The sequence below is a fragment of the Corvus kubaryi genome, unplaced genomic scaffold, assembly GCF_017639235.1.
Source record: "Corvus kubaryi isolate FWS band 111438036 unplaced genomic scaffold, C.kubaryi_AGA036_p1.0 133, whole genome shotgun sequence".
In the NCBI taxonomy this organism is placed as follows: Eukaryota; Metazoa; Chordata; class Aves; order Passeriformes; family Corvidae; genus Corvus; species Corvus kubaryi.
In genome coordinates, this window is record NW_024580667.1 from 26533959 (window position 1) to 26547180 (window position 13222).

General features: G+C 43.3%; 1 protein-coding gene across 2 annotated transcripts in view; it reads left to right on the forward strand.

Annotated features, from left to right (window-relative positions):
- Positions 1-2768: 2768 nt before the first annotated feature.
- RFX8 (regulatory factor X8) overlaps positions 2769-13222 on the forward strand; it is a 33830-nt gene continuing 23376 nt past the window's right edge. For both annotated transcript variants that reach the window (XM_042040310.1, XM_042040319.1), the window contains exons 1-4: positions 2769-2917; positions 6252-6375; positions 9114-9175; positions 12001-12087. In XM_042040310.1, coding sequence (XP_041896244.1) covers positions 2826-2917; positions 6252-6375; positions 9114-9175; positions 12001-12087 — 365 coding nt within the window. In that variant the 5' untranslated portion in view covers positions 2769-2825. The remainder of the gene's footprint in view (positions 2918-6251; positions 6376-9113; positions 9176-12000; positions 12088-13222) is intronic.

Genomic DNA, 13222 nt, shown 5'->3' on the forward strand with positions numbered 1-13222 from the left:
AAGGCATCCAAATTTCCCAAGGTATGCAAATCTTCTCTTGAATATAGGATGGGGGGGCTGAGGGCAGACAGTAATCTGAACAGGCAATTTTGTGCTAAAGACAGTCCTTACAATGTTTTGGAGATGTCTATTACCTCAAAGTTTGGTTTAAATTTGTCCTAGTTATGGATGAAAGTCAGAGGAAGGAAGCTTTTTTCGTACACCTTTTAATCAGTTCAACCATACTCCTAATTTTATACCAAATCTTTTTTCAGTCAAAGCGCATGTTCATTATATACTCTAATTTTATGCAAGGAGTATGTCCATGACAGCAATAAAGAGCTTTGCAGCTTTCAGCTTATGCAAGAATAAAGACTTACTACAGCTTGACCTAATCTACATCTACCAGTCCTATCTGACTAGTTTAAACTAAAGAAACAGATTTCAGGTTTTCAACCAAATTCTACTAACAGCCTGGCATTTAAAGTCAGAATCTCCCTTCTGTCCCACACCCCCTCCCCCACCTAAAAAAAAAAAAAGCAAGTGTTGGAATTATCTGAAAGGTAAAGAGTCATTTTTGGAAAAAAATGGGAAAACCCTGATCAAATAAAAGTAGTGTCAAGACTTGAACAGCACACAGATCTGTCTCATTATCTGCAAACTAGGCAGGAAATTCTGTGGCCTAATTGGTATCTCTCGAGCCATGGACAGTAACTGGACAGGTTTTTTGTGCAGCATTTGCTTCTTTTCATCAAAATGTTTCTGAGTATTAGGTGTTGTCCAGGGACTTTCTGATCTGTGTCATTTCCCTTACTTCAGTCTGTTACCGCAGTAATATTCCATTTACCATTCTTCAGTTTTAGATAAGTTGTAAATGTTTTCTGGGGTTTTTTCCTGCTAAGGTGTGTTGGACCTGGGGAACTTCACTGTGTAGAGTTTCAAATAGTCCCAAAAAGTCAGCTGTTGGTCATGAACCTTGAGAACTATGACCAGGACTAGAAGCACATGCAAACACATAAGCAAGCGAGTTGTTGGAAACTGGAGATGAGGTTTCCTCTTCCTTAGGTGCATGGAGTGGAGGGCACTGCTCTGAGTGCAGAACGGACAGGCACACCTGAACTGGCAGTGAGTGTCCCAGGCAGCATCTACTGCCAGACCTGCTGCAGAAGCTCCAGGAGTACTTACATGGAAACATCACACAAGTCTTACAGTCACTGCAGTATCACTGTTGTCAGTTCTTACAACAGCTGCTTTAACCCGAGAAAGCTTTCACTCTACAGTATTTGCAGGAGTTTTTGCTGTCTAAGTTAAATGTCCCACAGAGGAGGTCAGTAGAATGCAGACATACAAAATCAAGACCAAAAACTGAAGGTACTGAGGGAAGGTTCCAAAATCAGCTTTTAAGTACAGTTATTGATGACAGACTGTACTGATTACAATTAATATACTAACACTAACCTGTGTTTTTGGCAGACATAATTTTCAAGGCTTTGGTTCAGGGGCCCTTGAGTGAACAACATCTTCCCATGGGCTTCTCAACACAGCATAAGGCTTCACAGATTCAAAGCAACCTGTACCATACATGACATCTGTGTGCAGTACTCCTCAAAACCAAGGTACATAATGGGGCCAGAAAACCAGCAACCTGCCACCTTTAATTCCCTTTCCTGGTGTCGTGCTCCCTACCCCTGCTTTAATGCTGCCATCTACCAAGGTGTTGGCTTTGGTCATATTGTCATAACGAAGGAAGAAAGCCAGTCTGTGTCATACATGGGGATTTCAGGAAGCTAATTAACAGGAAGGAACTGTGGGAGTTTCTGAGAAGCTGATCTCTGATGTAACCCAAAGCCATGAACTAGTAAGCTTTTAGATGCTCCAGCCATACATAATTCATGTTTGTCAGTCACATGGCAGCAAAGCTCGTTTTGCATAATGGATACTTGTGATGGAAAAGTGCTTACAGGGTTTCAGCAGAGCAGACAGACCTTTCATCTGAGAAATTAAACAATTATGGGAATTTGACATGTTCCTGTTGAAAACTCTGAAAGCAAGGCTTTAAAGATGTGCAAAACCTACTAAGATGGCACTCGTGATCACAGAATCACGGAATCATAGAATGGCCTGGTTGGAAGGGACCATAAAGATCACCAAATTCCAAATCCCCCTGCCACGGGCAGTGACACCTTCCACTAGACCAGGCTGCTCAAAGCCCCATCTAACTTTGACTTGAAAACTTCCAGGAACGGAGAATCCACAGCTTCTTTGGGTAACCTGGGCCAGTGCCTCACCACCCTCACAGTAAAGAATTTTTTCCTAGTACGTAATCTAAACCTACGCTTAGTTTGAAGCTATTCCCTCTTCTCCTGTCACTACGTGATATTCAGAAGTACCGCCGCACGATCGGCCGTTTACACCGCTTTCCGATTTGGACAGAATTCCTTTTCTCGCCTGCAGTTCCTACAAGAATCCCGTCCGGCGTCAGAGCAGTGGGTGCCAGGAATGCCGCGTGGAGCCTGCCCTTCGCACCGGGGCCGCGGCTCCCCGGAGCCCTCCGCAGGGCGCACAAACCACGGGGCCGCTGCGGGGAGCGCCGAGGAGCGCCCGTGCCCCGCGGGGCTGTGCGGGGCTGTGCGCAGGGCGGACGGGGCCGGCGGGGGACGGGCCCGGGGGATGCGCGGGACCGGCGCGGGACGGGCGCGGGACGGGCGCGGGGGATGCGCGGGACCGGCGCGGGGCGGGCGCGGGGCGGGCGTTCCCCGCCGTCCGTTCCCCGCCGTCCGTTCCCCGCCGTCCGTTACCCGCCGTCCCCGGCAGGCACCGGGCCCGGCCCCACCATCCCGGTACCAATGGACGACACGGAAGAGCAGCCCGTCCCGGAGCCGGCCGAGATGGCTTATTTCGGCCCCACTTCCCTCACCTACCTCCCCGTCCTCCAATGGTGGGTGCTGTCCCTTTGCCCGCTGCCCGGGATGGGCTGAGGATGGAGGTGGCGCGGCTGTCTCTCCTTTGCCGGGGGCTCGCAGGATCTGCCTTGCCACAGGGAGTGTAGGAGTCCTGCTTTTAGCTCTTCTCGCGGTTTCTTAGGGCAAAGAGGCTGGTTTGCTGCAAAGGCCTCATCATTATGATGATGCACAAACGATAACAGGAAAGCACGGACATTTTCCTAGAAGCCCGTCTCGTGCCACAAGCCTTAGTGATATGGAGGTGGTTTGACATGGGGGAGACGGGATTTTGTCTCAGCCTACTCACTGGCTGGGATCTGGCCCCTGTCAGCCATCTACTTGGTGTGATGCTGCAGGGCAGCTGGCCAGGATCTCCCTGGATGGCCACGCGTGCCTGGTGGGCTCTTATAGCACCTGGGTGGTTGTGAGCAGGTGGCACAGTGGCACTCGGGGTGATGCTGGGCGTTTGACATTCTCCAAGGTTATGTTTTCTTGAGCTGAAGGTAATGGTTGAATTCCTTAATGAGACACTTTCTGTAGTGGAGGAAGGTTGTCACCATTGTTTTCTTGGGCTTTGAGAAGACCATCATCTGCCTCATGACAGCTAAAGAGAAACCAGGGTAACTTTTCTTCTCTCCCCAAGCACAGATGTGTCCTGCTAGTAAATAATTTTGAAGCTTTGTGGGAAACAGTAACAATACATACAATCTTTTAACTTCTATTAAATTCTATTCCCCCTGCCAAGCCATACTTGAACAGTGGGAGTTAGTCTGTGTTTTTACTGTGATATAGACACCACTGCTCCCATTTCAAAAGGACTGAAGGAAGAGCTTTATACAAGGTCATTCATCCAACAGGTTTGAAGCACACTGTAAAACTGAATCATAAGCAATCCTTGAAAGGATGAACCAATGATTTTTTTCTTCATCATGACAACCTTTTCATGTTTTGAAAAATTTTAGATGTTCAGCTTCATTTCACAGTTGGTGCATTGCCAATAGCAAACCAGATTTTGGTCCAAAATGGTTTAACAGTAGACTTGCCAACCTGTATAATGGCCTGGCTGCTGAGGGTTCACACAGAACAGGTGGCAAACCCGAAACACTTGGGAGTCTATGCGAGGTCCTAAAATCAATCCGATAATAAACTCCACCCAACGTGTGGATACATAGTATATAAATGGAGGAGGTCTTTCCCCCTGTGCTTTTTCTTTAACCTCCACCTTTCTCCCTTACCATGCTTTCCTTTTGATTTTGTTGTCTTTACTCACAGTTTTGTTTTGATGCATGCCATAAAAACTCAGGTTTTGAAAACCTTGGTGCTAATAGGCAAGAAGATGAGTGCTGTGCTCTTTTCTGTGTGGATTTTTTTCCTGATAGAAATATTTTTGTGTTATGTGTCAGCACTAAGAAGATGTTTGACTTACTATTTGAAAAAGACTGGCAGTTTAATAGACAAAAAAATCACAAAATGGAATTCCCAAATACTTTGTCCCTAAGTAGTTAAATGCTGAGGAAAAATTTTTGGCAAAAACCAGCTACTGAAGCATGAATTAATTTCTGATGCAATTCCAAAGACTCTTGTGGTGTTATATTAAGGATGAATTTGAACTTAAGATTAATCTCCTCTGAGATTGCTTGATTGTGAAGGGTTTTGAGATGCTCTAGAAGAAAAAGCATTTCTGCCTGCTGGGAGCCAGAGCTCATCAGGACTCTTACGTAGAATAAATTTCATTTACCTTTTAGCCTGATGACAGGAAATACCCCATTAGAGCAGCAGATCCCCTGTCTTTGGGTGCAGGTTCCTGCTCAGGTCTAGCCATGAAGCCTTTCCTGTTGGATGGTGGGGCTGGAGGTGGTGAGGAGCTGGCAGGAAGCCCAGCACAGCCTCTTGGGTTATTGGGTGAGAAAATGGTCTTCAAGGAGGTACAAGTGAGGCATTTGGGGGTCTTTTGCTAGGGAGGAGGAAAGCTGGAGAAGCAGATAGCCTTCTTCAATGGAAAAGGGGGAGGAGGCACAAATAACAGGTGAGGTAGACATCATCAAGCTGCACAGAGACCATCTTCTTGCTCAGTCTGTTCTAGCAAGCCAATTTGCTGTAGACCTTATCCACTGTTGTTGTGGTTCAACACACAACTGTCTACTGCCAAAGCAGCTAAGATAAACAACTGGGTTGCCTGAAATCAGGCTACTAAAACAGAGGATGCTGGTTTAAAATCCAGCTGACTTATCTCACCCAGTGAATGTGAAAAGTCTGCTTTCCCAACCCACTCGATTATCAGTAAAGATACAGTGAGTAATTGGCACTGTGCTGCACTAGCATTCAGCTGATACATTAATTAAATACGCATAAATAATTTGGTAGAATGGAAACAGAGTCAAAGCAAGAAACTGCCGTGATACGAGCAGCATGTCATGCTTTGAAAATTAATCCCTCTGCTCCTTTGCTTCAGCTTTGCTCCCGTATTTGTAGTGCAGCCTATTATCTTCTGACATCAAAACCATTGGCATTATCTTATAATTAAAGATCATTTTTTTGCTGGTGAAGGTAATATCTTAGGCTAATAAGTAACCAAGTTTACATCTTCCTCACCGTATTCACACAAGTAGTTGCATTTACTTGACTATGACCATTATGAAAAGTAGGATGAATCAGGGATTTGCTGAAAGGGTGGATATTTAAACACCTAAGCTGGTTTCAGTCCTGGCAGTTCTGTTATATAATAACTGTAAATTAAAATTCTGTTCTCTTATTAAGCTTGTCCTAAAGTCAGTGAGGTTATATGAAAATAGAATGTGGTCCTTTATAGTTTGTGCACTCCGTCCCAAAACACCATATTGCACATTTTAGGTGAAAAAATGCTCATATTATTATTTTTGGTATAGTGGATACCTTTCTATTTAGAAGACCAAAGTTATATCCTTTCATATAAAAACATTTTGCATATGAGAAATTCTAATATTGTCTGTATTGGTGTTAATGTTATAATGGTATTACTAAGCTGTGTTGTTTTAATTTAAAAATTATGAGAACTAGTTAATTTCTTAGCAGAATCTCACATGAGCTCTCTTACATGTTGAAAACAAGGAAAAGAGAGCTTTAAAAGTTAAAAATAAACAGAGAGTATACATATATATCTATTTATATGAAAAAGTCTATTGTTTCCCAGGATACAGGTTAACACAATGGACGTAGCTCTTTTTCATTCTATGCTTCTATAAAATCAGAGTGACTATTACAGAGTTCACTGTAAATCTGATGAACTATTAAAATCTAACAATTTTTTCTTCTAACTCTGACATAAACCAACTGATGATTTTTGTTTTAAAGGCTAGCTGATAACTTCTATTTATGTGGAGGATGCACTGTACCCTGTCGGCTACTATATGAGCTGTATATTGAAACCTGCAATCCGGATTTCAAGATTCAAGTACATCCATCCACCTTTGGAAAGGTACAGAGTAGATAGGATATACAAGATAAGAAGTAGGGATGCCTAAGCAGAAAACCCCTTCATCAACTATACACACTGCATATCAAAAGAGATTAAATAACAGAGAAGAATGAATATGTAATGAATTATTCTTGTGCGTTTTCTAATGTATTTCTGCTAAGCCCTCAGGTAGATGTATTTATATCAGAGGAAAGTGCATTGTTTGGGATGGAGTTTATTTTCTTCAGGGAACTGGTGTATGATACTCTTGCAAAGATTTCTTCTGCCAATATATTTTAGAAAGTTTTACCAGTTTTCTGTTTTTAACAGCAGAAAGTTAAACAACTCATTCCAAGGAGATGACTCTTCTGTCTTTAAAAGACGTCTTTGGTGGTTACATAGTTTTATACTTTCCCTTTTAAGTAAACTTGGGAGATTTTGCTCCAAACACACCCTAAAAAGTTGTTACAGGATCCTCCAAGCAAAACAAATGCAGATGTAAAACTGAATCTCCTTCTAACAGTTCCACTCTTCTATTACACAGGGGTTGATAAAACCCACAGAACAGTTACCACTTAGAAATCCCAATTGCAACCAACACACGTAGCTATTCAACCTTTTTTAACAAATTGAGGAAGATAGAAAGCCTTGTGATTATCTCTTGTTCAAGACTTTTTGTTCAGATCTTCCTATTTTTTATGGCTAACATTCTATTAATTCCCATAGTAAGAGCTACTAAACATTGTTTTAACACAAGCCCAAAATAATTTAAGTACAAGTTGTACCTGAAGTCATTTTCATTTGTGTGGCTAACCCCACTCTAGGAATCATTTATCTCAATTCGGTTGAAGCTAATTTTTTTACTGGATAAGTTAAATCACTTTTGCTGAAAATAAAGATTTGAGTGAGTGTTCTGGTGTGATTTATTACCATAGCTTAATGGATCATCACCCATCAGCTAAGACTGCGGGTAGAATTTGCCTGGCTCAGCGTAGACATTGGCCAAGAAGCTTGTCACCTTAAAACTGTCTAGGTAGCCAGTGGAGAGAAATAAGTAGTTACAGATGTTTTCTCACACTAAATGAGTCACCTCAGACAGCTCAGATGAAAGGGGCCTCAGAACTGCCATTTGTTTTTCCCCACTGACTACATAGTCTGCAGTGACTATCTTAGACTTCTCTGCCTTGTAGCCATGTAGGTGAGATTAATCCCATCCTGCCTGTACCCTTCCGGTGCTCCAGCACAACTGAGTTACCACTTGTAAGCTAAGCCTTCTTGTGGTTTACCTTAATGTGTTTTCCTTTTAAGCTGGGACAGGCAAAGATGAAGCATGAGTCTGGTCACATAGAAGAGCTGACAAGCCAGAGCTGCTGTGGGCTGGTGTTTGCAACTATTTGCTCACAGTCTTAACCAACCCTGTGCGTTGCAGCGCAAGCTAACACATCCCACAGGAGCAAGTTGGGGTGCAGCTCCCCTGTGCCTTGAAATGGTCTGTCCTTCTGCAGCAGGAGAATGGACTGTGTAGCAAGAAGCCGAGGAGGGCAGGAACTGCAGCAACCCTGGTTTAAACTGAGTGCACATGTAATCAGTTACCACAGCCTGTAATGGGCTGAGCTATAAATAAGTTACCAAGCTGCAGTAACCTGACTGTGCTCCATGTGTGTGGACTGCAAGGGCTTTTGCAGTCCAGCCCCATGTGGATCAAACTATGGTGATTGAAGACACTACTAATCTCATCTGCCCCATCCCTCTGCCCAAATACATCACTGTCTCTGTAGAAATGGCAGCGGGAGGAAGGATATGTCTTGTGCCACAAAAGCCCCAGCTTCATAGGCTGCCCTTTTAGAAAAATGGGATTATGCTGAACTATCAATTTGAGAAAGGGAGCAGCTGGGGGGGGTGCATGCAGAAATATGCAAGGAACAGGACCATCATTAAAACTAGAGGAGCGTGTTAATGAGTCCTTTTTCAGGCCTTTGGACCAACGACACACACTTGGCACAGAGTCCAAGCCTTGTGCTGCTGAGTGGAGACTCTCCTCACTCCTCGCTAACAGGATGTAAATCCTCTGTTCCTGCCATAGTGGGAATATTAGAGTGTCCTGGGTTAGTCCTGGACCCAGGTGTCCTGAGTTAGTCTCTGTTTTCACAGGACAGCTCATGCAGAATAATCGTAGTGAAGTGAATTATTACCCTGACAGTATCTAATTACTGTGTAGACCCTGACCTTGACAGATGCTGCATGACCTCAGTTCACACCACCATGGTGGTCAAAAGGTTGCTTTGCAGCTTGATGATTCAGGTCCTTTTAAGACAGATAAGTCAGGCCTTATCCTGTCAGTACATCTTCCAACAGTAGGTGGGTAGGTGAAGCTCCTTGTGTGAGTAAGTCCTTCTTAAATGAATAAGGATTGAAGGTCTGGCAGAGTAAGGGACCATCAGGACACCTTCAAGTTCCCCCAGCTGATTGATCCTGCCCTGGCTGCAGGGAGTCTCTTGGTGTAAGCACTGTTTTCCCCTGCAGACTATAAAAAAATTTCCCATCTGAGAGAGGTAATCCCTTAAGCGACTTAGCCTTGGATCCCCAAAAGCCTGATCGAGTTTAGTTCAACAGTTACCATTTGAGAGGTATGTAAGAACAGGTATTAGCCTGGAAATGATGAAAAACAAACAAAGTGATTAAAGACAAAAAGTGTGGCAGATACATTTTTGCATCTTAGAATGAATTTGCCAAGTATCTCCAATTTTCTGTTTATACAGCTTATTCAGTTGGTTTTCCCAGGCCTGGTGACAAGAAAGCGGACCACAGCAGGGAGTATCAGGTATTGGGTTTGTGTCCTTTCTTTGAAAATGTAACTTATAACTATTCTAATAAAATTTGAAAGTGGCTGACTTTTCAGCCCCAGCACTGCAATATGGCAGCTGAATTTTTGGTTGCAAGTCTGTAACACAACATAAGATCCAGAGTAATTCCTGGTGTAACCAAGGACATTAAAATAGAGTTAATTCCATGAAAACCACCACATCAGATCTGCTTTGGTAAGGCATGAATTCCAGATTGGACTGCTTTTTAAAAGACTTTAGTGCTCCAATTTTTACTGGCTATTAACAGCATGGTTTGCATGAAGCGTCTGCCAGACATCACAACCTTGCTGAGAGCTCTTCAGACACTGCGTTTCTAGGCCGGGAAAGACTGGCTCTGGGATGCACAGGGGTGGCAGCCATGATTAATGTCTGTATTGTGCTTTTCGTCCTTGCACACATCCTTGGAGTGACCCAGCACATACTGATGGTCAGTGGAAGTGCCGTACAGTTTTAAACCATTTAAATCAGACAACTTCAGGTCCTCCTCCTAAATGTAATTTCTTTTCCCCTCCCTCTCTTCTAGACCACAGAGATTTTGATGCTTTTTCATATTCAAAGTTATACTCACACTCTGAACATCCAGACTAGGAAAAGAGGTGTTTTAAGGGCATTGAGAAAGAGTAATTTTACAAGCATTTTTTGTAGCTGTCTAGTGTGGGCTTTGAGAACAATATGCCTTTACTTGATCTGTGTCTTGTTTCCACTAGTCTGGACTTGCTACCAGCTTGAGCCAGGAAAACCTCTATTTTGGGCTATTTTGGGAGTGCCTCACCTCAGACACTCCTAGGCTCCTCCTCATAGCAGACAGGATTTTGGATGGTGTTTGGTAGCCCCAGACAACATGCTCTCTCTTCCCATCAGCAGAAGGTTACCCACTCCTGGCTGCAGGTGGCCCCAAACCATGGCACTGCTCCCGTGGTTCCTGGTGGCCCAGCCTGGGAGGAGCCAGCTGGTAGCACCTTGCTAGCAGAGATGGTGACTCTGTTGCTCACTGAACTCAGACAAATCTTAGAGAAGGTCTGGCAGTTGAGTTTTAGCTTGCCATGACACTGATGGGCCATCCAGTCACTGAGCTACTGTAAATGGCTGAGGAACAGCTGCACTACGTTCTTCAACATCTGTGGGGATATGGGGACCTCTGTCTGCTAAGAGTCTGGTTCCTGACTTCACTAACTGTCTGTCGCGGGTTCGGTTTGTAACCGGGCAGAAACACCAATTTAGTGTAGTGGTTTGGTCCAAAATACTTATTACTGTTTATCTGCTGTGAGATAAGAATTAGGAGAAATGCAAAACAGGCACCAAACTTGAAAGAATATAAAGAAGTTTATTAACAGACCTAAAAGAAGAAAAAAAAAAATACCACCTTCAGAACTCTCCGCCTCCCCCCACCTTCCTCCCTTCTCCCACTGACAATGTGAAAAGACAACCCTTAAGATGTTCAGTCTGTTTACCACTTCCATAATAACCTTGTTCAGTCCATTTAGAGAGAGAAGTCTCTTCTTGCTCATGCTATGAAAACATTATCACAACGAGACAGCCGCCCACTTCCAAATATTGTTCAGTCCATTTAGGAAGAGGAGTCTCTCTGCCTGCGTGTGAGTCCTTTCCCCCGACTTGCAGCTTTTCCCGCAACTGCCTTCGAGGGTCCACTCTTGAAGTTTTTTGGGGTACAATTTTTAAGGTCGAGCCGTTCAGAAACAAAAACAGAGGCCCTTCTCCTTCCCTGGGAGCAAAGGGTCTTCATCATCTTCATCTTTAGGACTATCTCTGGGAGCATCTCTACGGACTGAGGTTTTCTCCTTTCCCGTTCGGAGCAAAAGTCCTCATCTGGTTCATCTCTCCCTGTCCAAACTTCTCATGAAATTACAGCTGCGTCAGCATCTGCCTATCTCAGCGCAGGTGCTTTTGCTCACGAATTGAACACTCCACCCCCCATATCTTCATGAAATTACAACAGGATACTCTGATATATCATAGCTTCACAACAGACTTTCAGCTTTAAGCATCTCCTCTCTCTCTTCCCTCAGGTTTTCAGCTCTTCACAGCAATAAAAGGGTTAATCTCACCTCGGCCTTGCAGCTTTGCAGCTGGAATGTTGAATTTTTCTTATCGCAGTGGAGAGGGGGGAGAGCCGAGCCGCTCCGGCTGCCCATGGCAAGGCAGTGGGGGGGGGGTTCCACGGCTGGAACAGGTCCATGGCTCCAGGATGGCCGTGGCCCGGCCCGGCCTGGCCCAAGCAGGGCCTGGCCGGGCCCGCTGGCCCCCACACGGGGCCTGCAGCCACTTGTCCCAGCGCCGGAAACGAGAGAGAGCTTGGAGGGGGAGTTTGCCTATTCTTAAATGTGGATCACAGAGGTGATCACAACTTTAAGTGGCTTAGAGAATTGTCCATATTCAAACTGGCCAGCTGATAGGTTCTATCAGTTCCCAGAGGAAACTGTAAGCACCCCTTAGCAAGGACGTCCCTTCCGGAACTATGCTTGCTAACCTATGACACTGTCCTGTACAAATCTGAGGCACTCCATTCACTGTCTTATTTCATTTAGAACAGGGCATCATTCCAGGGCAAAAACTGTTAACAAGAGTTTGTAAAAAGTTTGTGTAATTATTTTCTGTTGGGGAAAATAAATATTCAACATAATTAAAAAAATAAATATAGCTGCTACTTGATCTTTTCTTGGTTAAATAGAATGATCATCTGCTTTCAAACAAGGATTATGAATTATTTGCTGACTTGTTGAAAAGCATATGGTTGCCAGTTCATCTTTTTTTATTTTTCTAGATATCAATATGATGGAATAGCTATCAAGAAGGAGTCTTCTTTTTATGCACGTTTTTGCTGTCTTCTGTATGAGCAAAATTATCTCAGGTTTGTTTTTTAAAATGTTTTAACCAAAAAATGACACATGGCAGTCTATATGTTTTGTGAAAATCTGTAAGTCATCTGTTGAACACTGCCAGTAGCATTATCTTTTTCTTCTCAATATAAACATTATGAAAGTGCTGTGCCTTTAAGTGCTGTGCCTTAATAGACAAGCTGCATTTTGGAAACAGACCCTGCCTAATTAGACTTTCTTACATTGGACAGTTTAGCCATGTAGATCTTAAGAGCAGGAGCTCATGTTGAACCTAAAAGAAAAGCTTAATATATTGGGACTCTAAATGGGAGCTCAAAAAACCCATATTGAAATGGCTTCATGACATTCTATCACCTTCCTCATTAAAGAGTAGGCTGAAGAAATGTATTGAAGTATAAATGACTGTATTGTTTTGAAGAATCCTACACACAATCATGTTATCTGGGTTTTTTACTACTAGAAACAGTACTTCAGAAATACTTCATTCACTTGGTATTAAAATACCAGATTTTAAAATCACCTCTTGTAAGAGAACATCAATAAGAAAATGTGTAAGACAAGTATAAATGGATTGCAAAACTTAAAAGCCTAAAAGCCAAAAACGAATGTAAGATACAACGGTAGATTAAAGTGTAGACAGGAGCATGTTGTGGGCAGGAGAGGAAGAGTTCTCATGGTTAAGCTCATGGTTCAGATAAACAAACCACAGGCTTGAATTTCTTCCCAGAAGAAAGAAAAAAAGGAAGGAAAAACAAAACAAAACAAAACAAAAAATAGAAGAAGGGAAATTCTGCCATTTTGTAAGTTTCACACTCCTTTACACTGAAGAAAAAAATTGGTGCAGCCTATACCTTGGACTTTGAAGACCAGGCTTGTATCCTCATTCTCTTACAGTCTTGTACATTACTTTAGTGTGCATATGGGAAAATTCTCCGTTCTTTAATATGGAGATCTAGCTTTATTCTATGGCATGAGTGCTAGGGGCATACAAGTCAGCCGATCAAGGACCAAGGCATCTGGTGATGCTGAAACTGTTTCAGTGTCCGTGATAGTTTATATAATGTTTACTTAATTAAGTGCATGCTTCAGAAGAACATGGAAAAACTACACCCATAGGTTTGTTGCCTTCCTTCACAGGTTTTATGG